This window comes from Acanthochromis polyacanthus, chromosome 19 (genome assembly GCF_021347895.1).
Source record: "Acanthochromis polyacanthus isolate Apoly-LR-REF ecotype Palm Island chromosome 19, KAUST_Apoly_ChrSc, whole genome shotgun sequence".
Taxonomy (NCBI): Eukaryota; Metazoa; Chordata; class Actinopteri; family Pomacentridae; genus Acanthochromis; species Acanthochromis polyacanthus.
Genome location: NC_067131.1, coordinates 9977719 through 10005296, shown reverse-complemented (window position 1 = coordinate 10005296; position 27578 = coordinate 9977719). Strand labels below are relative to the sequence as shown.

The window sequence follows — 27578 nt, the reverse complement described above, 5'->3', positions numbered from 1 at the left end:
AGCAAATTTTCCTGGGCTGTTATGTACAGAAACCACCCAAATAGCCAAAATGATAACTGTACCAGGGTATGCACATCAGATAATTAGTAATATTAACTATCAAATAAGAAATGCAAGCCATGAATCAGCATGAGATTTTTTAAATTTTCATGCTGACATAATTTTTGAACTAGCCTCTATACAACAACATAAAAATTAAGTGATTCCACCCCATGAAAAAAATGTATTAATTGAATGTGCTAAGTAAAAAAAGGCTAAAATTCTGTTTTAAAAAAGAAAAGTCATTTAGTAATGGGGTTTTCTTTTTAATTTATTTATTTTTATTTTGAAATCAAATCCGAGCCTTTACACGGCACTTCCGTTGTCCTTCCGTATTTCGCCGGCCGGCTCGACGTCACATCCTGCCACTGCACCGCCACTTTACGAGGATTTTCTTGAACATTACATTTAATGTCAGCGCTGTTAAGACGGTTTAATTTATCGTTTGCTTTTGATGTTCGTTGCGTGAATTAAATGACTAATTTACAGACGCTGCAGTGACGGTATCTGAGTTTGTATTTGTTGTAAACTGCAGCGACAGTTTCATCAGCAGCTCTGAGAGTTCCAGGGGAGGAGTCGTGCACATGGCAGAGCACCACCTCTGTTCTCACTGTTTGTGTGATAATTGAAGCAATAACGGGCTAAAGAAGATGAACGAGACTTTATAGAAGAGGTTACACGGGGCTGGTGCACACACAAGACAAGACATACTGAAACTTCAGGAGGTTAAGTAAGAATAAATGCTATTTAATACTTTTCCATCCTAGGAAGAAGTGGTTTACTAATATGTTGACTGTACATGTGGATAAAGGGGGTCAAGTTGTTAAGGTATAACACTCAGCCTCAATTTCTCAGGCACGTGGCACAGTTTAATGCATTTGATGTTGTTGATGTGCCTTTGTCTCTCCCTGTGTGTGTGTGTTTTTTTTACTCTGTTTCTTGTCTTTCTTAAATGAAAGGCTCTAAAGGGACCATGCTGCTGCAGAAACTCAGCCTGTGTTCAAGGATCCCACTGGATCCACAGAGACACTTATGCCGGCTGCTCACCAGACCACTGACACAAGGCAAGCAATGCTGCTGCTGTACCACACTGTCATAGTAAAACTTCTGCTAATCTGTGTATTCTGCAGTCTGACCTGTAGCCTGGGTTGCAGGCAAATAAAACAAGAAAGTTCAACACCAAATCCTCAGATACTAAAAGAGGACTCTGTTGTATTATAACGACTGCGTTCCTGTTATTTATCAATTAATTTATTTGTACAATGAGTCATAATCTTTCTCGCAAACAGGACAAGGATTTTCTTTTTTAAGTTTCCTATTTTTTAGGTTTTTCTGCATCTTATATTTTCTGTTTTTTAAAATTATTTTTGGGGTATTGGTCAACAGAACTGAAATTTAAACGCTAAAAGGAAATTCTGACAGCTATTTGTCAGTATATGGAGTGTTGGTCAACAGCACAGAGATTTTAAATACAGCACAATGCGTTTCAGGAAAGTCTGATGGCTGTTTGTCAATATATTCTGACATTTTATTGACCCAAGAAGTCTGTTATTCGAAAAAATCAAAAGAGAAAATGATAAAGAAATAAGTCGTCCATTGCAGCCTAAAAAGTTTTTGTGTTTTAGGCTTTGAAATAATTCATCAAGCTAAACGTGTGTTGGATCCAGCCTCCAAAATAATAAATTCACCTCTTTGCTATTTTTAAATCGCTGTACATATCTTTGGATGTGGAGTGTTGCTCAAAATAACACATTTCTTAAAGTATTTTAATGCCATATTAACAAATTGTATTTTTTAGTTTGCTTTTAAATTCGAAAACATGATTGTTTTCTCATTAAAATACATAATTAGGTTGAGATCACTGTATGCCAGTGACTGCTGTATATCAGTGTAAGTGAATCCCAGGCATACACCTGTCAAACTGCTGTCGCAACACGCTGTGAAAACTTTGAGATTTTGTGCCTGCGGACAGGTTTCTGACCTACTCTGTTCTGTACAAGGTGTCAGAGGCTTTTCTCTTTCTCTCCAATGTGTCACCCCGCCTCTCTCATGCGCCTCATTGCTCCACAGAGATGTGTAATGTCAGCACAGGCCTTTTCTGCTCGCCCTGCTGATGTGGCAGTTTGAAGGCTGTGATTATCCGTTTCCCAGGTTACAGATGGATGTAGGGGAGGGCTGCACTCTGTTTGCCTCATTCTTGTATTCAATGAAATGAAAACCCAGCAAAACACACTGGTTTGCACAGTTTTGTAAAATCTTAAGTAAAGGAAAAGTTGTGACCAAAGTGTTGTCGCATCAGCAAATTAGTTAAGCAGTTCTTTTTGCTTCAGCTTTAAAATACATTTTCCAACTATGTGACATATGAAAGAAATGAAAGTTATTGTGGCTTCTCAGTGAAACGGTTATGTTATATTCAGCAAAACTGTTTTTCCAAGTTGATATGTGAGGTAAACAGAATCTGTCTGCTTTGCGCAGCTCTCCAGAGCAGGGCTCATGGCAGCTCCTTTGCACATCGCGGCGAACTCCGTCAGGCCAAGAGGATCGTGGTGAAGCTCGGCAGCGCTGTGGTCACACGAGGCGATGAGTGTGGTTTGGCTCTGGGCAGGCTGGCCTCTATTGTGGAGCAGGTGAGACATGGACTCTGTTTGGATCAACTAACGTTTGGATCCTGTAGAAAATTGTTACTATGAAAGAAAATCAGCTGGAAAAACAATCTTTGACAACATATGTTTTAAGTTTGATGACATGTAAAACCATCAGTGGGTATTTATGACATTTTCTTCAATATTCAAACAAGTTGCAAACACATATATGCATCTACATTTTTCTTTACATTTTTTCCAGTTTCAAACTCACTCACTGTACCATCCCAGTGCTGACCAGTATACTGTATTTTCATAGTAGAGTGAACATACACTGAAATCAATTTGTCAAATACTACCTGAAATGTGAGAAGAAAATTAATTCTATGTGCACACATCATGCATTCACACTCAGATGAAGCCCATAATATGAAGCAAATTCAAAATACCCAGGGTGTCTTTCCTTATGTGGCTTCACTAAACCTAACAACCGCTGTCTCTAAACGGCCACACAAAGCTCTTCATCAACTCTGTATGTCAACACCAGAGTTTCTGAATCTGGGTAGTTGTGTTCACATCAAAGATGTGGAGTTGGCACTATATGTCTCATAAAAATAAGAAACTTTAAGCCTAATACAATACATTTAAAACTACTGAAATAAAGCTATTATCATGGTTAAAAAAATCTATGTTTTCATGTTGATATAAAGAATGATAAATTTGATAAGCATCATTCTTTCAGCCGGTTGCTCTTGTTAAAAAGTTTTGGGAGCCAGTAAAGAACAAATGTAAAACAAAACAAAACAAAACATTTTTTAAACAAATATTTAGGCTTGATGCAAATCATTATTTAGTCAAGAAGTCTTTAGTGCTTTATTAGTGTCTGCTCTAGGATTATATCAATTTATAAATGTCTATGGAACAATGGAGTAACTTTGAAACTGCATCTGTATTATATTTTAAAGCTCCTGATAGTAGTCTAAAATTATAGTATGTTTTCCTTGTGACAAATAAGCAGCCCTACACCTGTACCTGTTTGTGATTGGTCTGCTCTGGTGCCTACTCCATCTCATTAATGTTAAAAAAAAAAATGATTCTTTGATTATGTTAAACTTGCTTCATAGTACAGGCTCCCATCACTGTAGTGTCAAACAGTGTTATTGTACTTTATGTATTTTCCTCATATTAAGGCCTGAATTTTATGAGCATAGAAAAGAAAATGTGAAACTTAAAACAAACATTTTCTCATATACCTTTACATCTAATCTTGCCATGCACATAGTTTTATTTTCCCAAGGACAGAGAAAACAGTACAACAGGTTACTTGAGTTTTGTCATAGAACATTTACATTTAAATTATTTGACAGCAGCATCTTTCTGCAGCACCGGTGGCTTTCTTACATAATTTACAAAGCAGGGTGAAAACTGTTTTTGAAGGGACTGACTCTTCCTTTTTGTCTGGAACAGTACATTGCATTGAATTTTTAAATGCAGCTCTTCTTGCTTTGAGCACCACAAGCATAATTTCAGTTGCTCCAAACCTTGACAAATTTAGCAGAAATGATCAGCATGGCCGGTTACCACCAGAAAATGACCGAAAAAACCTATGTGGCTTTGTAATTTAGTTGAAGCGATCTTTCAAGCAGAAACCTTTGCGTGAGCCTGAGCAGGAACAAAACAAATCTGTGGTCCCAGCTGTGGTTCATTACTGGTAATTGGTTGTATTGTCCAGGTGGCGATGCTGCAGAATCAAGGCAGAGAGATGATGATTGTCACCAGTGGAGCTGTGGCCTTTGGCAAGCAAAGATTAAGACACGAGATCCTGCTGTCCCAGAGTGTCCGACAGGCGCTGCACTCCGGACACAATCAGCTCAAAGACATGGTAAGAAGGCAGAGGAACATGTTGGGGCTGAAGGTAATGTTGAAGTGTAAAGATACAGTGGCGCTACTTGGAAAATCATGTAAGCAGAGATCTTTGGCACTTTGTTGCCACGACAGATTGCAAAAAACAACACCAAATGCAATGTTTTATTTATATGTGTGTGTGTGTGTGTATAGTGGAGAAACATTCCACCTTTGACACTTTAATGATTCACAGTAACTCTACCACTGTGATGCTCACTGTTCAGGGTTTCTTGGATTTGTTTTTTTTTTGTCAAATTAGGGTTGAAACAACAGTTTGGTACCATTATATAACCCTAACCCTTAAGCTTTGACCATCTTGCTTGTTTATCTGTCACTGTGGAGTGCAAAATATGCTGTCATCTGACTGCACTCAAGCAGCACAAGCTTGTTTATACTTGTGTAAAATATCATGATTTTTGTGACATATTTTCCACTGGGTGCAAGATTGTGGGTCAGAATGGCCAGAAAAGCATGCTGGATTATGGACGACTGGGGTCTTCCAAGTATTTCCATATATCTGAGTTACTCAGTCCCTCATGCAGAAAATGTAACATTACTGTACTCTTAAACTTATGCCTAAATGTTGTGAAGCAGTATACTGCATGTTTCATAACATGCAGGAGGAAAAGGTTGTTTTTTTTCCCCCCACAAGTTTCATCACACAAAAGATCTCCAGAAGAAGTCGTCTTAGCTGAGTGTTATCAGCCACTGGATGTAGTTGCAGCATAACATTTAGTTTTTTGTGAAAGTCACTTTTTGGCCAGTATGATACTGCTTTACATAAAGCTTCAGTTATTTCTTAGACCTAATTTTACCTATATATTCTAAATGCATTTTGACTCACCACAGTGTGGAAAGCCCAGGTTTATTAATGATGGCTACATTCCACTTGGGGGAGCTCCTGCTTCTGTTCTCGCTGGTTCCCCTTCGTGGCTTACTGGGGAACATAGAACTGAGCTATCACTAATTCCGGCTGTGCTTTCGAAATGTCTGTGAAAAAAGTCTTATAGGCAACCTCTGCGTTCTTACATTTAGTCAGGGCGTGTGGATTTAGACTGTCTTTATGGAACCAAAAAGCGAGACAGATAATTTATCTAAGCCTTTAATGACATTTGTGTTGCAGTCTCTGCCGGTGTTGGAGGCCCGAGCCTGTGCAGCTGCGGGACAGAGTGGCCTGATGGCCCTGTATGAAGCCATGTTCACCCAGTACAGCACCTGTACTGCACAGGTATTTGTATATACGTCACAATAACAAGCTGAAGATGCTCCAGAAGTGTTATGTATTTTTTTGTTTCTCTCTTACCCTCGGCTCTTTCTGCTTCCCTCTATGCCGTCAGGTCCTGGTGACAAATCTGGATTTCCACGATGACCAAAAGAGACAGAACCTGAACAGCACGCTGCAGGAGCTGCTTCGCATGAACATCGTGCCCATCATCAACACCAACGACGCTGTGGTGCCCCCCCCGGAGCCCAATAGCGACCTGCAGGGGGTAAATGTGGGTACAGACAGCATGGGGGCGACGCTACTGTTGGTGATGGCAGCAGGGGTTGGCAGAGATGGTGTTTGTATCGTATTTACATGCACCATTCATTAACACTATAGCACTTTCTATCATCGAGACACATCCTGAAACACCTCTGCCACCCTGCACTCAACCATTAAGGCTTGGCAGGGAGGGGATGGATGGCAGTGCATGCAGTGTGGGAAGGAGGTGCAGGGACCAGGACTAACTTCTGGTGGTGGATGCCTCCTTTACACGCTCTTCTGCAGATTTTTTTTTTTTTTGCACATATAAAAAATCACAGATACACACCTAAAAAGACACTGTTTGGTATGTGATTGTCTTATGGCAAATTGGCAGAAAACAACCATATAATATTCATTTTATTATTTTGTTGTTATAATGAAAGTCTAAAGGTTTGAGAATAATTCAGGGCCAACTCCGCTAATGCTCTAGCCTAGCCGCGCTAGACAACCCACGGCAACGACTTTAATTCTCTGCCAGGGTGGGTCTAGTTACCCTCCATAAGGCTCGAGGCTGGATTCTCCTAAAACTGGCCGGACGAATCACCATGAAGTGTAGAGTCAGAAGGCGGGCGTAACTAAGTGACGACAGAGGCGCGACGATTCTGACAGAAACAACCGGAAACAACTAGCCTAGCCGCGCTAGACAACCCACGGCAACGAATTTAATTCTCTGCCAGGGTCGACAACAAAAACGACAACAGTTGTTGAGCTCCATTAGCACCGACTCTGAATAATCTTTCTGTTAACATGTCTGTAATATACTTGAGCTTCACCCATTGACTGTATAAATAAGGCTTCACCGAACTCCCACATCCTCTGATTTCCGGGCGCTCTAGGAGCCTATTCGTTGCGCTGACTGGTTGTATACCTACCCAATTGCTGCAGAGTGATTTGATAGACAACCTTTTAGCCCGCCTCCCTCCCTGTCCAGCGTGCCTAGACTCTTGTGTCTTCAGAGCATGGGTCTAGTGCGGCTAGGCTACTAATGCTCCCCTTATGTGCAGTACATGGTTACTGTAATAGGAAAACTTTATTGGATTTAAGTTTTACATTTTCCCTCCTGAGTTGCTAACGGTGGCATACAGTTGGACAGTACATGCTTTTTTAGATATGTCTTTTATTTGTTTTTTGTCAGCTTGAGTCTAGTCTTTTGGAAAAGGCTCGGGCTAGTCCATGGCAGATGGCTTATTTCCTGCCACTACGTTTTGTCTTTTGGAGCTTACATCAGCATTTCTCTGCTCCCGTAGGTGATCAGCATTAAGGACAATGACAGCCTGGCAGCGCGGCTAGCTGTGGAGATGAAGGCTGACCTGCTCATTGCGCTGTCTGACGTGGAAGGTATGTGTGTTACCACAACAACAGTCTGGGTCAGCTGTTAGGTAACAACACCATCTGTCTGCGCTCTTCACTGGGGGAAAAACATCACTCTCAGGGTCGACTGAGAGTCGTATGAGAAAGACAAACACAGACCTTCTGCCTTCATGTTTGAAGTGGATGCTGATGGGGTTAACACAAGGTGTCCATGTGCACATGAATGTCACAGCTGTGGAAGCCATTCAGCATCAACTGAAGAGGTTTTCTTTAAATATCAGACAAAATATAGTATAACATTTAGTCATTTTGCTTTCGGAAATGATATGATCAAGTAATAAAATGCTTGTTAGAAAGCTTTTTTTTTTTTTTTTTTTTTTTTTTTTTTTGGTGTGTCTGAACAATCTAGTTAATTTTTGTGCTGTTTATGAGCAGAATGCATTTTATAGGAATTTCCCTTTTTGTAGGACTCTACAACAGCCCCCCTGGAACAGATGATGCCAAACTCATTGACATCTTCTACCCTGGAGACCAACAGTCTATCACCTACGGTACAAAGTCCAGAGTTGGGATTGGAGGAATGGAGGCCAAGGTATGTTTAAGGTCCTCAGTCATTCTGTAAAGGAAGCATTTACTAACATTCAAGTTTGTTCATCAGCTGGGCAAAGTGCAAATTTGTGCCATTGATTTTCTCAAGTTTTTCTCAGAAAGTTCTACTTCAAAAACATTTTAAGGAGATTTAGTGCAGATGTCATAAACATATTGACGAAATTCCTATAAGCAAAGAAGTCGAGTTTTAAATACTTCACCTCCATTCAGCGTGCATGAATAAGGGAAATGTCATTGCATAGGTAATGTAAGTGCAAGACCTGAAATAATTGTTGTGCAAGGGCTCAAAACCACAGAAAAGGTTAACTGAGTTATCAGTTGGATACTAAAGTTACTCGGTTGAGATGCAAACAATAGAAAATCTTAATGTTTCAGCTTTCTGTGTTCAGTCAATCAAAATTTATTTATAGAGCACTTAACAACAACATAAAAGACCAAAGTGTTTTCTGTCAGCATGATAAAACAATACAATTTGGTTCATACAAAACCATAAAAATTTCAAAACCATGAAAACCATAAAAGCACGAAAGCCGTAAAACCATAATGTTTGAACAACAGATTTAGCTCCTAATAATTGGAAAGTCATTGCATTCAAGCATTGCTGTCAGCTAGTGTTCATGTGGCTTTGACAAATAAGTGCCCCATCCCTTCTTTAATGTAATGTAACCTGTTGTTATGGTGGGGCATTTAGGTTGAAGTTGTAACTCATCAATTTGGAAAAAATAAATAGGCAGACTTTAAAGAGACCCTCTTAATAGTTTACTTGTGAGTTTAAATCTGTGTTCCTTTGCAGGTCAAAGCTGCTCTTTGGGCGCTTCAAGGTGGTACCTCAGTGGTCATTGCTAATGGCACCAACCCCAAAGTGACGGGCCACGTCATCACTGACATTGTAGAGGGCAAGAAAGTAGGAACTTTCTTCTCCGAAATCAAACCTGCTGGTAAGTTTGTGTGCTAAATGATTTTTTTTTTTCCTGTCTCACATCAGTGTTGCTTTAGCTGCCATAAAAATGCAGCTTCTGTGGTTTTGGTCTGTCCTGTCTCTTCCACAGGCCCATCTGTGGAGCAGCAGACGGAAATGGCTCGTAGCTCTGGAAGAACGCTGGCATCTCTGCATCCAGACCAGGTGACTGATTGTTTTAAATGAGAATGGAAAAAGTCGTATCAGTTAACGTGGACAACAAGGACTTTAGCTTAGAAATGCGTTAACCCTCTAACCTGCAAAACCAGCCAGTGGAATTGAAAGGCTTATCTTTTTTAAGAGACAGAAATTACACCATTTATCTGACCCAGAAACTGAAAACAAAGAGTCCTCAGATATTCACGTTTCTGATGATTCTTGAAGTAATCATGTGTAAAACATGAATCTGTCAGGAAAAATTACCCTAATTAAAGTTTAAAGTTGGGGTATTTTATACAAAATCACTTTATTGTACAGTATTTGCACTAACCAGATTCTGTAAAGCAAAGATTTCTGTGCTCCTCAGCACAACTATTAAGCCATGAGTGACCGATAGTCGCTTGACAAAAATTAAGAGACTTTTCAGCTGAACTGCAAGCTGTGTTTACACAGAGCAGATAGGGCACGAATATGAAAACAAATTACAGACAGAACAAAATATAGCATAGTTGAGCTACAAAATAAATGTAGCAAGGCTCAAAAACAGTATACAGAGGAACAAGTTGTTTACATTTAGGCTGGTGAAATATCTTTCTTGATGTGCAGAGTCATGCAGGAAAGGTACAGTTTGTAGCAGTGAATTGCATAAAGTAAATTTATAGCATGTGGAGCAAACAGTTTTTTCTACTGGGCAATTACAACAAAAATATTGTACACGTTGATTCTGTGTTTGTTCATTTGTTTGTAAAGTAAGTATTCAAAGAAATTCTATTTTTTAGGGCCTTGTAACTTTTGTTGAACTGCACCAAAAACCTTTTTGTGTTCTCCCTGCTTCTAGACGTGGTTGTGTTGTTTTCATAGAGGTTCAGGACTTTATACTGAAGTGAAAAATAAGCCCACAGTGAGTAAAAGTGTGATGGGAGCAAAAAACGCCAAGAAACTGCTTGGGGTTCACAGAGTGAACACGGGTTCTAAACATTCATAATTTAGAATGTCAGTCCCATGACTACCCTATCAGTTACAGAGAAACACTGAACTTTTGTGAAGATATGTGCTACGTTCTGAGCCTGTTTATGTTTGGTTGGCTGTGTTGTCAGAGGAGTGAGATCATCTGCCATCTAGCAGACCTTCTGACTGAAAGGAAGGAAGAGATTCTGGCCGCCAACAAGACAGACATGGACCTGGCTGTCAGTGCAGGTAACAGAATGTCACCTCGAGTCAGGTGTGGAGGGGATGAAGCAGTGCAGAAGTCTTCACTTAGAAAAGTTTGCAGCTCTATTTCATGCTTATTTTTTAATGTTAACACTCAAATAACAAATACTTTGCAGAGGAAAATATGGACTAAATTCTTCGAGGGCAGTGTAGCTTTATTTAATCATAAACAATCAAAATATATTTAAGCTTCAGTATCCAGATAACAGAAAACATTACAGCTCATAATTAACAGATTTGCTTTAGAATTACCAGATTCCTGTCTTGCAGTAAAGAATCAAAGCTGTCCTTTCTGCATTTATATTGCAAAAGATATAGTAAAAATGTCCAAATCTTCAGTTGATCCATCTCTCCACCAGAGGGCGACTATCACACTTCCATCTCAGATCAAGAGTTTAAAGTCACATCACTTAATGGCCAAGTGTAACTGTGCTTTCCCTTCTTTCTATAGGTCATTTACCTTCAGCCATGATAAAGCGTCTCAGCCTCTCACCCGCCAAACTGAACAGCTTGGCCATCGGCCTGCGGCAGATAGCGGTGTCTGCCCAGGACAGCGTGGGTCGGGTGCTGCGCAGGACCAGGGTGGCTCACAACCTGGAGCTGGAGCAGATCACTGTACCCATCGGGGTTCTTCTGGTCATATTTGAGGCTCGACCTGACTGCCTGCCACAGGTATCTGTGGCACAGCACAAGCAGATCACACGTCTTGAACATAGAACTTTTTTTTTTTCTGCTACTTTTTCTTGATATACCTGCAGTAAATGTCACACACCCCTGCTGTGTTTTTTTTCTAGGTGTCAGCCCTGTCCATAGCCAGTGGAAACGCCCTTCTGTTAAAGGGAGGCAAAGAGGCGTCCAACACCAACCGTGTCCTCCATCAGCTCACCCAGGAGGCCCTTTCACTGCATGGGGTCACACAGGCTGTACAGCTGGTACAACAGTTTTTATATACCTTTATCAAAAGGCAGCACAAGCCTTATATAAACTCACAGTTCTGGGTGCAAATGCTTCACCTCTGTTAGGCCACCTGACCTGATTTTTGTGATCACATCCCTAATAAGTGTAACATAAGTGTCTGTCTGCTGTGACTGACTACCCTGCATTTCTCACAAGGTGAGCACTCGTGAGGAGGTGGAGGATCTGTGTCGACTGGACAAGATGATTGACCTGATTATCCCCAGAGGTTCGTCCCAGCTGGTGCGGGACATTCAGCGGGCAGCCAAGGGCATCCCAGTGTTGGGTCACAGCGAGGGAATCTGCCACGTCTATGTTGATGCAGACGCCAGTGTGGACAAAGTCATAAAAATTGGTCAGTAAATGCAATGCAATGCTATGTAAATTTCCCCTACATCTAAGTCCTTACTTGTATTTTTTCTACACCAGTAAACCAACAGCTCTCTTCTAAATGTTAACAGACTGTAGACACGACACTGGGAGACCAGTTTTGCCAGACATGCATTGTATTACAACGAATCGGGATATTTTTCCCTTCTAGTAAGAGATTCCAAGTGCGACTACCCAGCTGCATGTAATGCCATGGAAACTCTGCTGATCCACCGGGACATCCTCAGGACTCCACTGTTTGACCAGATTATTGACATGCTGCGGACTGAACGGGTAACATACCAAACACAGAGACATTAATCTGTATTCACTTTATCACAGTCAAATCAAGATATTTAATTGGAGTTGATTTTGAGCAAACCGTATTAACCCTCTAAACCCTGCTCGGCTTTTGTCGTATGTTTTCTCACTGTGTGGGCTCATTTTTCACTGTAATATGAAGTCCTGCACCTCTGTCTGTGTCTAGAGGTAGAGGCAACTCAAACATGTCATTTGCCCAGGATACCAAACTCATGCAGTAAGTTATTCAAATAGAAAAACAAAGGCAACATTTCTATCGAATAAAATTGGAAAAAAACTGGTATCAACATTTGTCCAAGTGCTGACAGGTGTTAGCAATACTGGAATAAAAGAGGCTCTACATACTATAAATATTTTATTATTTACATTTTTGCTTCCATCCTTGACCCTTGTCTGCAAAAGTCTGAATTTTGTCACCTGTTGGTCGCAGTGTAATCACTAATGGGCTCTTAGCCACTCTTGTTTTTTATAGAATTTTGTTACAGCAAAATGTTGAGATTTTTTTAGGAAATTTTTAAAAAGAGACTTCTGGAATACAGTTATTTTAGATGCAATTACTTAATTTTAGCTTATATTTAGTCATTTTTCCTGACAACATTAAAAGTCAAACATGATTGCTCCCAGGATTGTCAGAAAATTCTTCCTGTTTTTCATTTTTTTTGCTGTAATTGGTCTAAATCGTCAACTTTTTTTTTAATAACATGCCTTTTTTCAGTTTAAATCTGCTTATTTTCAGTTTGTTGTACTACAGCAGGAAAAAACTTTTTGTCTGGTGTCACTAGGTGAAGATTCATGCCGGCCCTCGGTTCGCCTCCTACCTGACATTCAGCCCTTCCGAGGCCAAGTCCCTGCGGACGGAGTACGGCGACCTGGAGTGCTGTATGGAGGTGGTGGACAGCATGCAGGAGGCTGTGGACCATATACACAAGTATGGCAGCTCCCACACAGATGTTATCATCACAGAAAGTGGTAGGTGGCACAACATCTTCCTGCATGTACTCTGTTGTCTTTTTTTTTTTTCAATAGAAAGTACATACTACCAATTTGCATTTTAAAAATGACAAAAAAAAAAAAACATACAGGAAAGAAGCGTACTCGAGTAATGTTTTAACATATCTTACCTCACCGTCACTATGCAGCAGCTGTCACATTTGCTAAATCTTGTCCCGCTCCATGCCTCTCGTCGTAAGTGTCTAACATTCATCAAGCTGTCCTTCTCACTCTGTTGAATTAATTTCCCCTCCCGTCTCACTTTCTGCCACAGCGAGTAATGAGCGGTGACACTTTGTTGTCAGCGTGAGTGCACACCCTCCCTTTGTGACTCCAGTGTAGTGGACAGAGCCCATTTAAAATGTAGAGCAGGTGATTACCAGTTTAAAAGACTTGTCCCTGTCATAACTTTGACTCGCGTTCAAACATGTTTCCGCCTTTGAAGTGAGCCATCACGCCGCGTCTTCCTAACTCGTTCTGATGGAAACTATTCAGTGCAGAGTCCACAGAGGATTTCCTGACTTAAGGTTGTGGCCATATTGCATGTGCACAGTGTTGCTGACTAACACGTCGCCCTTTTTATGAGGCGTTCATTTGGTAAGAGATTTTCAGGAATCTTGTGAAACCTTGACGCCAACTAAAGGTTTCCTGTAAACACCTAAGGAAAGAGCAGAATTGTGTTCATAATAAAAACATTACAATGTTTGTTTTTTGCACTTCAGTCTTGGTGAGCAATATTGACTTTGAGCAGCATTTTAAATATACAGGACAAAGTGTGCTGTTCATATTTCTACACTGAGGAGTATCTCACCTGCAGTGGAGGATGTCTTGCTGCCATCTAGTGACCACAGAAGGTACATCAATGAATTAAACTATTCATTCGTTTGTGTCAATATTAGTCAATATCAGAGTAGATGGTAGAGAGAGGGATAGATTGATAACTGATTGATACACCGGAGAGATTTGGAAATCAAGTTAATGTTGGATAGATATGCATAAAAGACAGAATAGGTAGATTTATTTGTACATGTACATTTAGACTGATAAGTGGTAATCTGTGAAAGCAGCTGGAGAAAAACCTGCCTTGGCTCTGTTAACAAATATAATGTTGGCTTTATGTTTGTACCTAAATGTGCAGTTTAAGTTGAAATGAGCAATTCAAGGATTTCTCCAGATGATACGTCAATATATAGACTTTTCCAAAATTTGTAGGTGTGTTTGATGGGTGGCTGTTCACGGTTCAACATGATTTAAGAGCACTGGGTGTGTCCTAAAGTTATGCCAATAGAGGTATTTGTGATTGCAATGGCAGCAACACCTGTAATTCTACTATGACATCCTCAGAATTCTGCTCTATATCAGTGCATTATGCATTATTTTAGCATAGTTTCTATGGTTATTTCTTCACTATGATGCCTATAAGGCTGTTCAAAAGTAGTGATTAGAAGCACAAAGTTATTGGTGAGTAGCACCAATGTGTTATCTTTCTATTGCAGAGGAGACGGCAGAGCAGTTTCTGCAGCAGCTGGACAGTGCCTGTGTTTTCTGGAATGCCAGTTCTCGCTTTGCTGATGGCTACCGGTTTGGACTTGGTATGTTTCGGTTTTGTCTCAGTAGCTTCTACCTTTTGTTGCTTGATTCTGAGTGAAATCTTCTTCTCATCGGCCTGTGTTTTCCTAATTCTATCCCACAGACATAATTGAACACTTTCTCTCCACACATGGTATTTTGTTTCTCATTATGACTCGCTGTCTTCCTTTCTCTGCCTCCAGGAGCAGAGGTAGGTATTAGCACAGCTCGTATCCATGCCCGAGGCCCTGTCGGCCTGGAGGGGCTGCTCACCACCAAGTGGGTCCTGAGAGGTGATGGGCATACAGCAGCTGACTTCTCGGAGCACGGCAACATGAAGTACCTGCATGAAAACCTGCCTGTCGGGCAGACTTTAGCCGGACAGAGGGACAGCAACTAGACCAGAGACTTTGACAGCTTTCACTTGGTCTCATCGTCATAAAAACTGTTTGTCTTACCCTCAGGATCTTGTTGAAGATGTTTAAACCTCTGAAGCACACGATCTGGAAAAAGTCACTCCTACACCGATTTTATATAGACGACCAGAACGATGTTCCTGAACAGTTTATTCTGTTGTTCAGGGACTGAGAGTTTACAAATGTTTCAAATTCTACCTCCTCTTACACTTGCGTATGAGTTAAGCAAGTCGGCCTAGTAGATTAATGTAGGAAGCTCGTGTTAATTAGGGAAACTGAGCAAGAGTTAACTAAGATTACTTTATATATTAAATATCACAGTTGTTTCCATGCAGTGTATCAAAGGTGCTTTTTACAATAATATGATCTCAGGACATAATTTCGGAAGTGACTTTATAATATTCCTAATCATCAGTAACACAATGTACTTGTTTCACAGTTTTTTTTGTGTTAAGCTATTTAGACTTTAGTGTATCTGTGATCACAGATCAGCAGAGATTCTCTACATTCTCTAAAATATGATATATTTTCTTTAATGTCATTCCATCCTCTCAAAAAGCAAGATTTGCTTTAAATGTAGAAATAAACTGAAGGCTCAGTTTTACTTCAGCAGATTGCATCGACTCATTACCCACAATGTTCTTATTCATTGTCCTGTAAGTGTTTTCTTTGTATAACATTCTTTTTCCTTTGTCAACTGTAATTCTAGGTTGAATTTTCTGTATTTTCCTGAATTTACAGCTATTTTAATATGACTAAGTGCTGGAATTAGGCATTTAAAACATGAGGAAGGTTATATTTTACCTCTTTTTAGCTGGTGTTTGCCATCTAATACACTTCTTGGGACAATCCCTTCTTACATTATTGAAATTAAAAAGAATATGCGATACACATACAAACCAGTCAGAAAATCTGTGATCTGTTGAATAGTAATGTAAGTGAAATCCACTCCAACTTGTATGCATCCATTTTTATTTCCTATTTTTTTATTTATTTATTTGATTATCGTTACAAGTTGTGCTCATTTTTCCATGCTTTGTTGCTTTCCTGCTTGTTCCTCGTGGCGCCCAAAGCCTCTGTCAGAGCAGGAATAGTAATTGACAAGCTGCCTCCTTCGAGCTGGAGGGGAGAATGCGACTGCTTTTAAATTAAGCTCTGTAACATTCCAGCCTCTGAGCTGCTATCTGATGTCTTGCAATGCGCATTTAAGGATTGGTTTTTGGTTATTTAATAGCAGCATTGTCGAATTAAAAAAAAATGTTGAAAAAGAATATTTGGATATGTTTCTTGCTTTTTTAAAAATTTTGTTGGCAGTTGAATTGTTGAGGATTTTTGCATGCATGTTCATCTCTGTCCTAGCGCTACTCTTTCTACTTTCACAAAGAACACAAATTAATGGGGAGGGGGGGTGAAGGGAAAAAAAAGTCATACTGATCTGAAAAACAGATGTCTAAAAAGGGCCTTTTTAAAGTTGCCCATAGGGGAATTCGCATTGCTGGAAGTGGGGCAAGGAAGATGGAAGACAATACTATAGAGGTTTAATTATCCAGCCATCAGAAATGAAAAGAGAGAAAAGGAGAACTGAGACTAATAATGGAATCACAGACTTATGTTCTGGGTTTCTCTGTTTCTTTTTTTTTTTTTGCCTTTCTCTTTTCTATCATCTAAAGAATTCATTCTCCAAAACGCACTACTTACCCTTCAATCAGCTTCCCATCATAAGTCCAAAGGGTTCAGAGATGAAGAGGGAGCCAAAACTCGGATCTCACTCTTTTGTCCTTTTTATGTGTGAAGCGATTGAAAATATCATCTAAATGACTTGAGGTAGAGATGGAACAATCTAGGGACATTGAGTATTGCCTCTTTGATGCATAGTGTTTTATAAAATAGTATTTTACCATATCTCATGGAACACAGTTGTTTGCTACAGTTACAGTAACTATTGAGGTGTGTGTGTGTGTGTACACCTATTTCAGTCTGCTTAACAGGAATGTTTTATTGTAAAATAAAAGGTCTTTACTTTAGGATACAAACTTAAAATTTCTATTTTACAGTCTGTTCTCATTTGGCATGTTATTATTCATAACTTATCGATAAACCGTGGTCCTCAGATCATACAAGTGCCAGGTTAAACCACAACCACAAGGGCTATACATTTATCTTAAAGCTGTGCAGAAAATTAAAAATGTTTATTTAATAGTGTTAAATTTAGAAACACTATTGTATTGCCAATTTAAGTTGGATCCTTTTTTTTAAATTGTTAAAATCATTCGGGTAACTTAGTAATTTAATTGAGTCAAGTAAATTATACTTCATTTTGTAGGCTTGTAACCATAATATGCAATAATATGCAGGCAAATTTAACAATGTATGGTTTAAAACTTTTTATTTCTTGGGTTAAGCTGGAGCTCAAATCTTATTTTACTGCTTCTGTTGCTTTAAATTTGTTGTATCCTTTTTGGGCATTTGACTTTTTCCTCTGTCCTGAAGATAAATACCACTTTATGGCTCCTACAAACATTTCTGAACACAGAGCAAATTTCAGTCACGTTTTAGGTAGAAAATGAAGTAAAAATGACTGTTTTGAATATTCCTCCACTGCCGTTTGTCTTTATGTGCAGCTTGGAAAGTTATATCCCTAAATACACATGACCACTGACTTGTTTTTTGTAGTTCTATGCTAGTCTAAAATGCTTTCACCCTGGTTACCATCTGAAGCCACTTCCCCTTATGACCTTAGTTTAACTTCCACTTTTGTCTCAGATCAGGCAACCTGTAAAATTTCCTCTCATCTCTTAGCAGGTATTGCCCCCAGATCATCGCTGATCACATTCCATGTAGCACCCTGTTGATGTTGTGTTGTCTTCTGGGCATTGTTGTCCACAGATATAAAAAAGATGATGAGGGCAAATCGCTGGACTTGTACAGCAAAAGCCGACAATCCTTTAATTGGACATTACTCAAGGCCAAAACTCATATTTCTTGTTATGCTTGATCTTAAGAGACTCTCAAATGCACTCCCTGCTGGGCTTCAAATTTTTTTGAATCAATAATTAATGGTCAAAGTTATTTATTCATGTGTATCTTTGCCAATTACGCAGCGTCTAATTAACAATTTCAATAATTGATATTTATTTCTAAAAGGGTTCAGTATCTTGGGCTGATGAAAAATGCATGAGCAGGGATGTGGACTGGGTTTTGTTTTTTGTTCTGAGAGAGCTTGATGCTCGGGGCTAATACCAGGCCACTTTGACTCCAACTCTTTGAGTTGGCACTGGCCTTGTGATGTGGATCTAATATGGGCATCTTTCATGGACCCAAAGCGCTTACTCTGTACCATGTGATCTCATAAAGACTCCAACATGCCCATCCTCAGATACCCTTTTTTGGTCTTTAATAGTGAACTTCAAAGAATAAGCTTCTCTTTCCTTGATAATATTTCTTTGTGTATGTGGAGCGACGATATCACGAAAAACTGGAAACTCTTGGTCTTTGCGAGGACCTCAGTGGTTACACTACTAACTCTGTGGCCTGATGAAACTAAAGTTCAATCACCATATTAAAAAGAAAAATATCTCTCAGATTTATGACAAGCCCTATCCCCCTGATCTTTTGATAGTGACAGCTGTAGTAGTCAATAGAAAATTAACAAAGGCTCCCTTTAGTTGACTTTCATCAAGTTTTAATTTATTGTGATTCCAGTAGGACAGGAGGTTGGGGACCGGCAAGGCAAACCATTTTGCGATGGAACAACCAAAGCAAAAAAAAGATCATCACTATTTATTGTGAGCGTTGCCTGAGCACTGAGTTGGGTGATAATTTTCCCCAGCAAATGCAAAGCAACCCAACAAAACCAGAACCCAGCATGAGACACACCACAACCCTCTTCATTAAAATGTATGAGGTTAAGGTTTGGACACCACAGTGTTGAGACCACACGAAAACAGTCTGCTGGCATTGGGGGGAACAAAAGGGTAGGAATCTTAAACAGTGGGGCTCGATAAGGTTAAAACAAACTGGCAATCAGTTGACCTCGGTGACACGTCTCAGAGAGCCGATGGTGGGGCTGGTGCTTCCCCACTCGCTGTGCCTCCTGTATTCTCCAGGGCGCAAGAAGTACTGGCGTCCCCTGTAATTGGGGTGTTCATGCAGCATCCAGTAGCCCTCCATGACATTGACAGAGGAGATGTCACGGGTGTGGAAACGCTCGTGCAGATCTGGGCAGTCATCCATTAGCTCCATATTCTGACCCCCGAAGTCAGACCGCTCGAAGATCTTCATCCTGTAGTTCCCATTATACTGGGGAAGAATATAATAATAGCAGCATTTACGGTAAACATTTGTTTAACTTTTCTACAACAGCAGTTAAGTAGAATAAATCATCCTGATCCAATGACCTGGTCTATAGTTTAAGAAAAAAAAAAGAGAAATGTGTTATATAACCGCAGCTACTGGCACTGAGTGGTCTCAGCAGCAGGACTAGGCTTGAGAACTAAATGATCCTAAACTGGCACTTTTACAGAAAAACCTTCTAGTGGGAACATTGCTATAAACAGGGTAGGGCATGAGTTGAAACTCACAGGTGGCACCATACGGCAGGAGCGGATGCAGTCATTGAAGCCTGCCCAGCGTTGGTAGTCGGGGTACTCTCCCTTGTGCAGCATGTACTGGTAGCCGCCATAATTGGGCTTCTCATAGGCCACCCAGCAGCCGCTCTCAACTTTTATCGAGTTACAGCGGCTGAAGTGGTTTTGCATCTCAGGGCAGTCGCTACTGCACTCGTAGTGACGCCCCTGGAAGTTCCTGTCTTCATAGAAGATAATCTGCACGTGACAGATGGTTGGACGTTACAGTACAACCACAAAGACAAACTAAAACACATACATATGACTTGGTACTTGGACTTATCCTTAAACAATAACAGCTTGAGCTTTGCATAGTTTCCATAACCACACCATTTGGTATTCTGAGCCAGGTATGCAAGTTAGTTTTATCTAACATAAGTTCTTGAATAGAATATTTGTAAGTGAAGAAGTTTAGAAAAGATGAGCTGAAGGGAGAATGAAAAAAATGTCCCAAATGATGCGCCAGAAGCAAAGTTAAATAAAATACAGTATAGCGTGTGGTATATTTTAATAAAGAGAAAGAAGTCTACAAAACTTTCTCAAAAGTTCCTGCCCTATTTTCACAGCAAACCAGCTCATTCAAATAATTACAGTTTAACAGAAAAGAAAGGCATGAGTATTCCTTATTTTGCAGCTTTTATTTTGCATGTTGTTTAATTTGATTCATTACAAATGTACATTCTTTTATGTGTCATGCAACATGGTAAAAAATCATTTAGAACTACTGTCTAGTACACTCAGAAATGGTTCCATTATCAGTTAAGGTTCATAGCATTTTGTGTTTAAAATCAATTCCACTGCGTTTTTAGTTATTTTACTTAAAACGAAAACTAGTGTACCACACATGAAATATTTTCCTTGTTGTTGCTGCATAGATATTAAATTTCATGCTTACCTTGCCCATTGTAACTGTGTTAAGTTCAGACCAGACCAGATACTGGGCTGTATCAGACCTCTTTATAGACCCTGCTGGGATCAGTGCTTTGCAAACGTGAAACAAAGCTTTGCCGTGTCAGCACAGTGTGCTCTATAGACTGCAGAGCACTATAGCTGCAGCAGCTGCTTTGTCTCTGTCAAAGCTCTGTCTGTCTGTCTATGAAAAATACTGTACAAGTGCATTTTCTCAAAGCCTTACAATAAGAGTTGCAACATGTGCCTTTATTTGGCGTGAATGCCGGAAACCTTACATGCAGACTGTGTAGATGAACAGAGCAGTGAGCAGAACAGATTTGGTTTGTTTCTATAGGCGTTTAACAGCGACATGGTTCATCAAGCAGCTTTTCTGAGTTGGACACATAACAAGGAGCATTATTATACGACATGTTTGTATGTTGCATGATTCAAATAAGCTCACCAAGTGTATTATTATTTTAAAATTACATGTTTAATGTTAAGTTGCGCATAGATAGACTTTACATCTGAGTCCTCATCCTCCTGAAAGAGCCCACCATGGGGTTGTGGCAGCCCCAGTCACCACAGGCCCTGTACTCTCCAGGACGCAGGAAGTACTGGCGTCCCCTGTAGTTGGGATGCTCGTAGAAGATCCAGTAACCCTCCATGACGTTGGCGGAGTAGATGTCACGGTAGCGGAAGCGCTCGTACACGTTGGGGCAGTCGTCCATGAACTCCATAGTGTGTCCCATCAGGTCAGGCCTGTTGTAGAGCCTCATCCTGTAGGATCCTCTATACTGTGTGTGGAAAAAAATGAGAACTTAATTATTATGCTGCCTTGGTAGATTCAAACCCCAGAGAGCACTTCGGTAGAGCTTTTCTACACCAAGCCAATTTTTGAATTCAAGTGAGTACTTGCGCTACTTGGTTTCTTTAAGTAACTACAAATGAGAATGAGCAACAACTCTTTTGGAGCATGACTGAATTAGATTTTTTTTCCCCTGCCTAAACTGCCAGAAACACTCAATGTGACTAACAGAATTAGAGTGAAGGCACCAAGTCTTATGGGGGGTTTATCATATTCTTTTTAAAGGCTTGACTGGGTCTCCTTGTGGGCCTTGCAGCAGAGACTTTTATGTTATGACCTGCGCGAGTATCTGTAAATGACATCAAAAAGCTAATGATTGACACTCATTTCTAAAGAGGCATTTGATGTACAAGGTGGGGGTGGGTGGGGGGGTAGCTGGTGGTGGGGGAGGCACCACCGATCCTATCTGTCTGTTTGATTGACTTACAGGAGGGAACATCTGGCAGGAGCGGATGCAGTTGTTGAAGCCCATCCAGGTGTTGTACTCGGGGTACTCGCCGGGGCCCAGGATGTACTGGTAACCCATGTAGTTGGGCTTCTCGTAGGCCACCCAGTGACCGCCGCTGACACGGATGGAGTTGCAGCAGTTGAAGTGCCTGAAGGTGTCCATGCAGTCGCTGCTGCACTCCCAGTGGCGGCCCTGGTAGTTGCGGCCCTCGTAGAAAATGATCTTGGGGAGGAGAGAGAAGCATGTATCAATAAAGTTTGTCTATATAGTTGTCATGCTCGTGAGTAGACTGTAGGGGACACTGCTCTCCCTTGAACAAACTCAATTACTTTTCATGGGTTGTTTGACTTTACAACAATCTTCAGTGCTGTATGTTAAATTCATGATTATCCAGTCTGGATCCACAGTTGACTTCCCAAATTTAACCCTTTGATGCACAACATGGGTCAGAAGTAACCCATATTCAATGGAAAATAGGGATCTCTTGACCGATGTTGTGCATCAAAAGGGTGAGGAATCACAGATAAGACTTAGCAATCCAGTCTATAATTCCTATTTGCACTCAAATTAGCACTTTTGCTGCCCTTTCCCCCTCCTTTTCTGCATTTGTTTTCCTTGTTTCAATATATGACCGATGTTCTCAAACTGTACCATTTTCCTGCCTAAAGCTGATGCCTTTCTGCATGTGAGTTCATACCTTTCCCATGGTTGTAGGCCTGTGGATGTTTGCGCACTATTGCCCGAGACACCCTTGCAGGTCCTTTTATACTCTCCCACCAATAATGAGGCCTCTGACACATCAGGAACTACTACTCTTTACCTTTTCAGATGCCCTTTTGTCCGACAGCCCGTGTGGAACTTATCTCCTGTCTGCTAGAGTTTACCTATAGAATTGACACCGCCCTCCTAAAAAAATGAACGCCACACAAGTGCTATTCTGTGTTTGCATGACCCTTGTTCCGCCATGACCTTGTGATGCATGCAGCCCTTTTGAAACAAAACAAAAGGCCCTTTTTGGTATGTGGCCCCCCAACAACAAAGCGGGTTAAAGTGTACATTGGCTTAGGCCACTTTTGAGGGGCACTCACTCAAACTAGTACTTGACCAGCTTGTGATTTTAACTTTACGTCTTGATTGGCTTAAAAAAAATCATAACACAGTAGCTCCACTTTCAGTCCTGATTTAGGTGAGTCTCTCCAAGTGGCCACAGTTTAATAATTATAGTGTTAAAGGAGAATTGAGTTGATACTGTGGACTAAGTTGAGCTTTTGTGTTGATATAATCTACAGTGATCTGTTGTCTCTTTCTGCTTCCATAGCCTGCAGTTGTACTGTGATGCCAGACGGGACTGGTCTGTTTGCACATGTACAGACAGAACTGCTCAGTCTGTATGTGTGTATGTTTGTGTGATGTAAAAGGAGGGGTTTTGGGGCATCTGTGTGTTTGAGTCTTTGTATAAAATGATAGATGTTTGGACTTGAGTCTTTGGCTTGTAAGCATAGCCCAGAGCTGAAGGGGAAAAGGCCAGAAAGAGTTGCCGCCATGTATTGTGTTCCCAAAGCCCAGCTGATGCCAGAAAGGTCAGTCCCATCCTTTAGCCTTTCATCGGGATAAAGAGCTTTTTGCCCTCTCTCCACTTTGTGTGCTTTTTGCCGCTTCAACTGTGTAAAAAGGCTAATGTTTTCAGAAAGCACAATAGCCATTTTGTTCCTGGGCAAAAACACTGCTACCCTGGTAGTAACATCCAAAGCCATATGACACTGTTTCAGTGCTAAGAAACGGCGTTGATAAGCTATCGCTCCTTTGATCATTTGATCGACTTGAAACTCTCGTAGGCTTCAATAGGTTTCATGTTTGAAGCGCCACTCTTTTTCTATGACACAAGTAGACCGTTGATATCCTTTCATCACGCTGTGCAGTGTAATTGCTGCAGATTATCAGATGGGATGTAGTTTTGTTTTGTGAGTTTCTGGAGCAAATATTTACTCCGGGAGGAAAGGTTTTTATCAGAATATATAAGAAACAAATGTTTAGGTTTCCCTCATGTTCACTGATTAATAATTTCTTTCATCTTGCTTATTAGATGTGAAATCTTTGAACTTGGGAAGCAGAGTGACAGAGAAGTTCTGTTTAAGCTCTGACACTGGAATACAGTTGCAAGCATTTTTTTTTGTGCTGAGGTGTCTGAGCTGGACTCTATCTGCTCCCCGGCAGCTGCTCTGACCTTTGACATTTGCATTGAGAGAAGCGTGTAGCTGAGGCACAATACAACGTCTAAACCAAGAAAGAAAAGAGCTGATTGCCACTGTCGTCATCGTCTTTGTTCTCATTGTCATCACTGAGGAACATCAGCTAACCCTAACTCATTAGCCGGGACCTTGGCTCTCTCCATGTCTCTGTGGCTTCCAGAGGGGAACCTTGTTTCACAGGATCTCAAATGATCATCTTTAGCTGTGCTACAAGACATCTCCTCCCCACCCTGAAGGGAAACTAACATCACAGAGGCCCTTGCCTGCTTTCTCAGTTCCCCCCGGAGGAGAAGAAAGCTACCCACTGTGGAGCATTCCACCCTTCATCTCAGAATGATGGAAGAAAAGGAAAGGAGAAGGGAACAGAGTGGGGGGCTAGATTCGCAGCTCCATTGTGTCCGAGGATCTCATTGTGCAATCTGTGTAATCGCGTGGGAGATGACGACACTATTAGCCTGCAGAATGACTGTCATTTGGGGACCTCTGTGATTGATGTGCACCCCACAGAGAGAGGAGAAACTTTGACAGATAGCAACCCCAGCACTAGTTAACTTGCAACCTTTTTCATCTCTCCAGCTTCCAAAAGAAAAATCCATTCGTGTGGCTGATACCTAATTAGAATGTGAATGTGCAATTCACTCAGTAAAACATATTGCAGGGCCAGCGGAGACTTCTTTCAATATAAAACAAATCATATTCCCTTAATCCGAACCGGGGTCTCTGTGACCCCGCTATATACAGTAAGTCTCACCCCTAAAATGTTTGTAGGGAGAGATAGGAGAGCAGCCGTGCTTGCAGAGCCTCCAAAGTGCTCTTTTGCAGAACAGTCATTACAAAAACACTATGGTACTGAGGTGTAAACAAGGGGTCTATGTGAGTTTTGCTCCTGAGAACTGGCTAATCTGGTGCTGAAAATGTGGTATGATGGGAAAGTGCTTGCCAAAAAGCCTCCCACGCCGGGAGTAGAATGAGGACCTCTCTTTTGCTGAGAGATCATCCTCTCCATTCTTTCTGTCAGAAAATCTCCAGGCATCCTCCCTCTCTTGTCACTGCCAGCGCACAGGCTCTATCGGGATTGCCAGACGCAGGAGCCACTGTGAGCCCGTGCCAGGGCCAGGATTTACCGCGATGCGTCTGATGTGCTCCATCTTTTTGCTGGGGGATAATTAAAAGAGGAAATGGTGTTGGAAGAACAGAGTGGAAAAAGCAGGAGGGAGGAGGGAGGAAGGGGGGCTTGGACCGAGCAAATGGATGCAGCTGTCAATTATGTGAATTGTTGATATGTTTGTTTTCCTTTCTCTGAGATTTTTTTGTGTGTGCGCGTTGAACTGTTCCCCCATCAGGATTTAGTTTTAAAGTTTGCCGTAAATCTCCACTCCGTACATGTAATTAAAAACATTTATGCTAATTAAGAACTACTCTTAGCAATGAAATCACCGCAGAGATTTTCTCTCAGTTTGAGTCTGGTGGACCTGCAGGTGATCAATAAGGTCCAACTGTGAGAGTGAAAAAAATCCTTAAAGAACTACTGTATATATGCGGCTATATTATTTTAGACTTTATACAAAAAAGTTGCTCTTATAACTAGAGATCCCACACTTTACGACAAAGTTCTACAAAATTTTCTCCTAAATTTAAAGTTTCAATAGCATGTCTAAATTTGAACTTGTCTTGCAACCACCAAATTCTTGAGCAAGAAGGATTTTCTTCATATATCCAGAAAACCTGCACTTTTCAAACCACCGAGCATCTTCCTTTATTTGCCTGAATCAATTTGAGATGCTCCACCATGCAGCATGACCCAAACTCTGTAAAAAAAAAAAAAAAAAAAAAAAAAAGAAGAAGCAGGACAACTCCTTCGTCTCTCAGCAGACACACCGGGGGAGTGATGGCTTTTAGCTGCTCTCACTCCTCATCTTCCGCGCTCTGTTTGACGTGGCGTGTCTCCCCGTACCCCAAGCTTTAAAGGTTTAAAGAGCAACTTTTTTTCCACCCTGTAATCCAGGTGGCCTTTCAAACAAGTCACGCTGTTTACTGACACATGACAAAAAAGTTCAACCCCCTCTCATCTCTCTGCTTACAAGACTGTAACTCACCTCGGCGCCTTGGTAGTCATTCCTCCAGAGCGCCCCTGAACAAACAGAGCCTCGGCGAGAAGGGGCCCCTGCCTTTCACCACTCACTAAATTTGTAATAAGATGTGATGCTGTGTTCACTTCTTCAAATTTGTCATCAAGCAAATGTGTTCTGACAACAGCTAGTGACAAGTGCACCAGAGGAGAGGCAGCAAATCAGCTTTTTCACACCGCATATCAATTATTGATCATGTTGCTCCCCCCCACCCCCCCCACCCCACCAAGTAGACACCTTGTGAATAATGAAATACATCAATTTAAAAAATAAATAATAAACCGGGGTCGGCTCCATTGTTTGCAAAGCCTTAAGAGCTTGATTGACTGCCTGCACATTTTCCTCGTTGGCAGTCAGGCAGATCAAAGGAGCGGTTCCTCTTATTGCCCAAGGCCACTTGCAATTTATTTAGAGGAGCAGTGCTGCTGTCCCAGCAGGTAACATTATTGGCAGAGACACTCGGATAATCATAGCTTTTGAGGTGCCTCTCAAATCCCACCTCTGCTGGCTCTATCATGGCCATGGCACACGAAACACACGCATATGATTTACAAAAAAAACCCTCATTATTATAGTTAAATTAAGCGCGGTAGATAAGACTACATTAATATCCTCGTGTGTTAGGAATCCAGTTGCTCAAAGGCCAGTGACCTTAGGCTGACCTAAATGATGTTCGGCTTATATTGGCTCTGGCTGCCATATGTCAACATTTACTGGACTGAATTTTCTTTTCTTTTTTTACTCCAGAATGGAATTACTTTTTTGACTTTCATACATCGCACTTTTCTTGCATAAATTACTTATCTTAATAGCTTCAACTTCTCACATATTGAAACATTAAGCACATTATCTAACAAATCCCCTTAACAATCTGTATACTTGCAGAGAAATATGTGTCAAGAAGTTACCTAAAATATAAATGTTTTAAAAAGCATGTCCAATATGTTGAATATGTGGAATTGAATCTATTCAAGTGACATGTAAAATGACAAAAAGTTCTAAATATTGCCAGGATTATGATGAACAAATAACACTGAATTTTTTATTCCAAATTTTGTCTTGTGGTGTTCAACACCTTTGATTTTTTCAGAGGCTTTTGTATGCATCACATTAATAATACACAACAGAGGATGCGTTTTTTTTGTCCGACACACTCGTCTGCTAAGGCACACAGTTTAAAATAATATAAGTCTTAGATCACTTTCCATAGACTCAGTTAAACAAACTTATTGTAGTTATTAACACTTTTATATTTTGAACATTGTAATGTCACTGCTGCAGCTCGGCAACGAGAAGCATTTAGGTTCTTAAAATCTAAAGAGATTCAGTTCATGTGATGAAGAGATATTGTCAGTCTAACAATCAAGAGGAAAGTGAAAAAAGTGTTGATTCTAATTTCTATTTTAATGTAATGTAATCTAGACTTAGTCCTATAAGAGCAGCCTT

The 27578-nt window shown here is 40.6% G+C and overlaps 3 protein-coding genes across 4 annotated transcripts; 1 reads left to right on the top strand and 2 right to left on the bottom strand.

The window, feature by feature from the left end:
• The first annotated feature begins 396 nt into the window (after positions 1-396).
• On the top strand, positions 397-16193 carry aldh18a1 (aldehyde dehydrogenase 18 family, member A1). Of its 2 annotated transcripts, none has more exons than XM_051939870.1 (18): positions 397-764; positions 999-1103; positions 2515-2666; positions 4354-4503; positions 5650-5754; positions 5864-6016; positions 7302-7392; positions 7833-7957; positions 8768-8912; positions 9024-9097; positions 10189-10288; positions 10755-10975; positions 11098-11235; positions 11417-11612; positions 11799-11920; positions 12730-12916; positions 14434-14529; positions 14710-16193. In XM_051939870.1, exons 2-18 carry the CDS (start codon positions 1013-1015, stop codon positions 14904-14906), a joined length of 2343 nt encoding a protein of 780 aa, XP_051795830.1. In that variant the 5' UTR covers positions 397-764; positions 999-1012; the 3' UTR covers positions 14907-16193. The 2 variants fall into 2 exon arrangements, with proteins under 2 accessions (XP_051795830.1, XP_022047410.2); XM_022191718.2 differs by having other exon boundaries at positions 397-769.
• Positions 16194-18592: 2399 nt separating this feature from the next.
• On the bottom strand, positions 18593-20537 carry crygmx (crystallin, gamma MX). Its single transcript, XM_051939891.1, has 3 exons — positions 20443-20537; positions 19503-19745; positions 18593-19221 (listed from the first exon to the last, which is right to left on the bottom strand). The coding sequence occupies exons 1-3, from the start codon at positions 20449-20451 to the stop codon at positions 18946-18948; spliced, it is 528 nt and encodes a 175-aa protein (XP_051795851.1). The 5' UTR covers positions 20452-20537; the 3' UTR covers positions 18593-18945.
• A 161-nt stretch (positions 20538-20698) lies between these two features.
• Positions 20699-22497, bottom strand: crygmxl2 (crystallin, gamma MX, like 2). Its single transcript, XM_051939892.1, has 3 exons — positions 22452-22497; positions 21734-21976; positions 20699-21235 (listed from the first exon to the last, which is right to left on the bottom strand). The coding sequence occupies exons 1-3, from the start codon at positions 22458-22460 to the stop codon at positions 20960-20962; spliced, it is 528 nt and encodes a 175-aa protein (XP_051795852.1). The 5' UTR covers positions 22461-22497; the 3' UTR covers positions 20699-20959.
• Between the last annotated feature and the right edge of the window lie 5081 nt (positions 22498-27578).

Bases quoted from the DNA above. Each gene is read 5' to 3' on its own strand.
- aldh18a1 (XM_051939870.1), top strand. From the start codon at position 1,013: ATGCTGCTGCAGAAACTCAGCCTGTGTTCAAGGATCCCACTGGATCCA. The intron at 7,958-8,767 runs GTATGTTTAAGG...GTTCCTTTGCAG, and splicing joins TTGGAGGAATGGAGGCCAAG to GTCAAAGCTGCTCTTTGGGC. The intron at 10,976-11,097 runs GTATCTGTGGCA...TTTTTTTTCTAG, and splicing joins GACCTGACTGCCTGCCACAG to GTGTCAGCCCTGTCCATAGC.
- crygmxl2 (XM_051939892.1), bottom strand. The intron at 21,236-21,733 runs GTAAGTCAATCA...TTCCACACACAG, and splicing joins CCTGCCAGATGTTCCCTCCT to TATAGAGGATCCTACAGGAT.
- crygmx (XM_051939891.1), bottom strand. The intron at 19,222-19,502 runs GTGAGTTTCAAC...ATTCTTCCCCAG, and splicing joins CCTGCCGTATGGTGCCACCT to TATAATGGGAACTACAGGAT.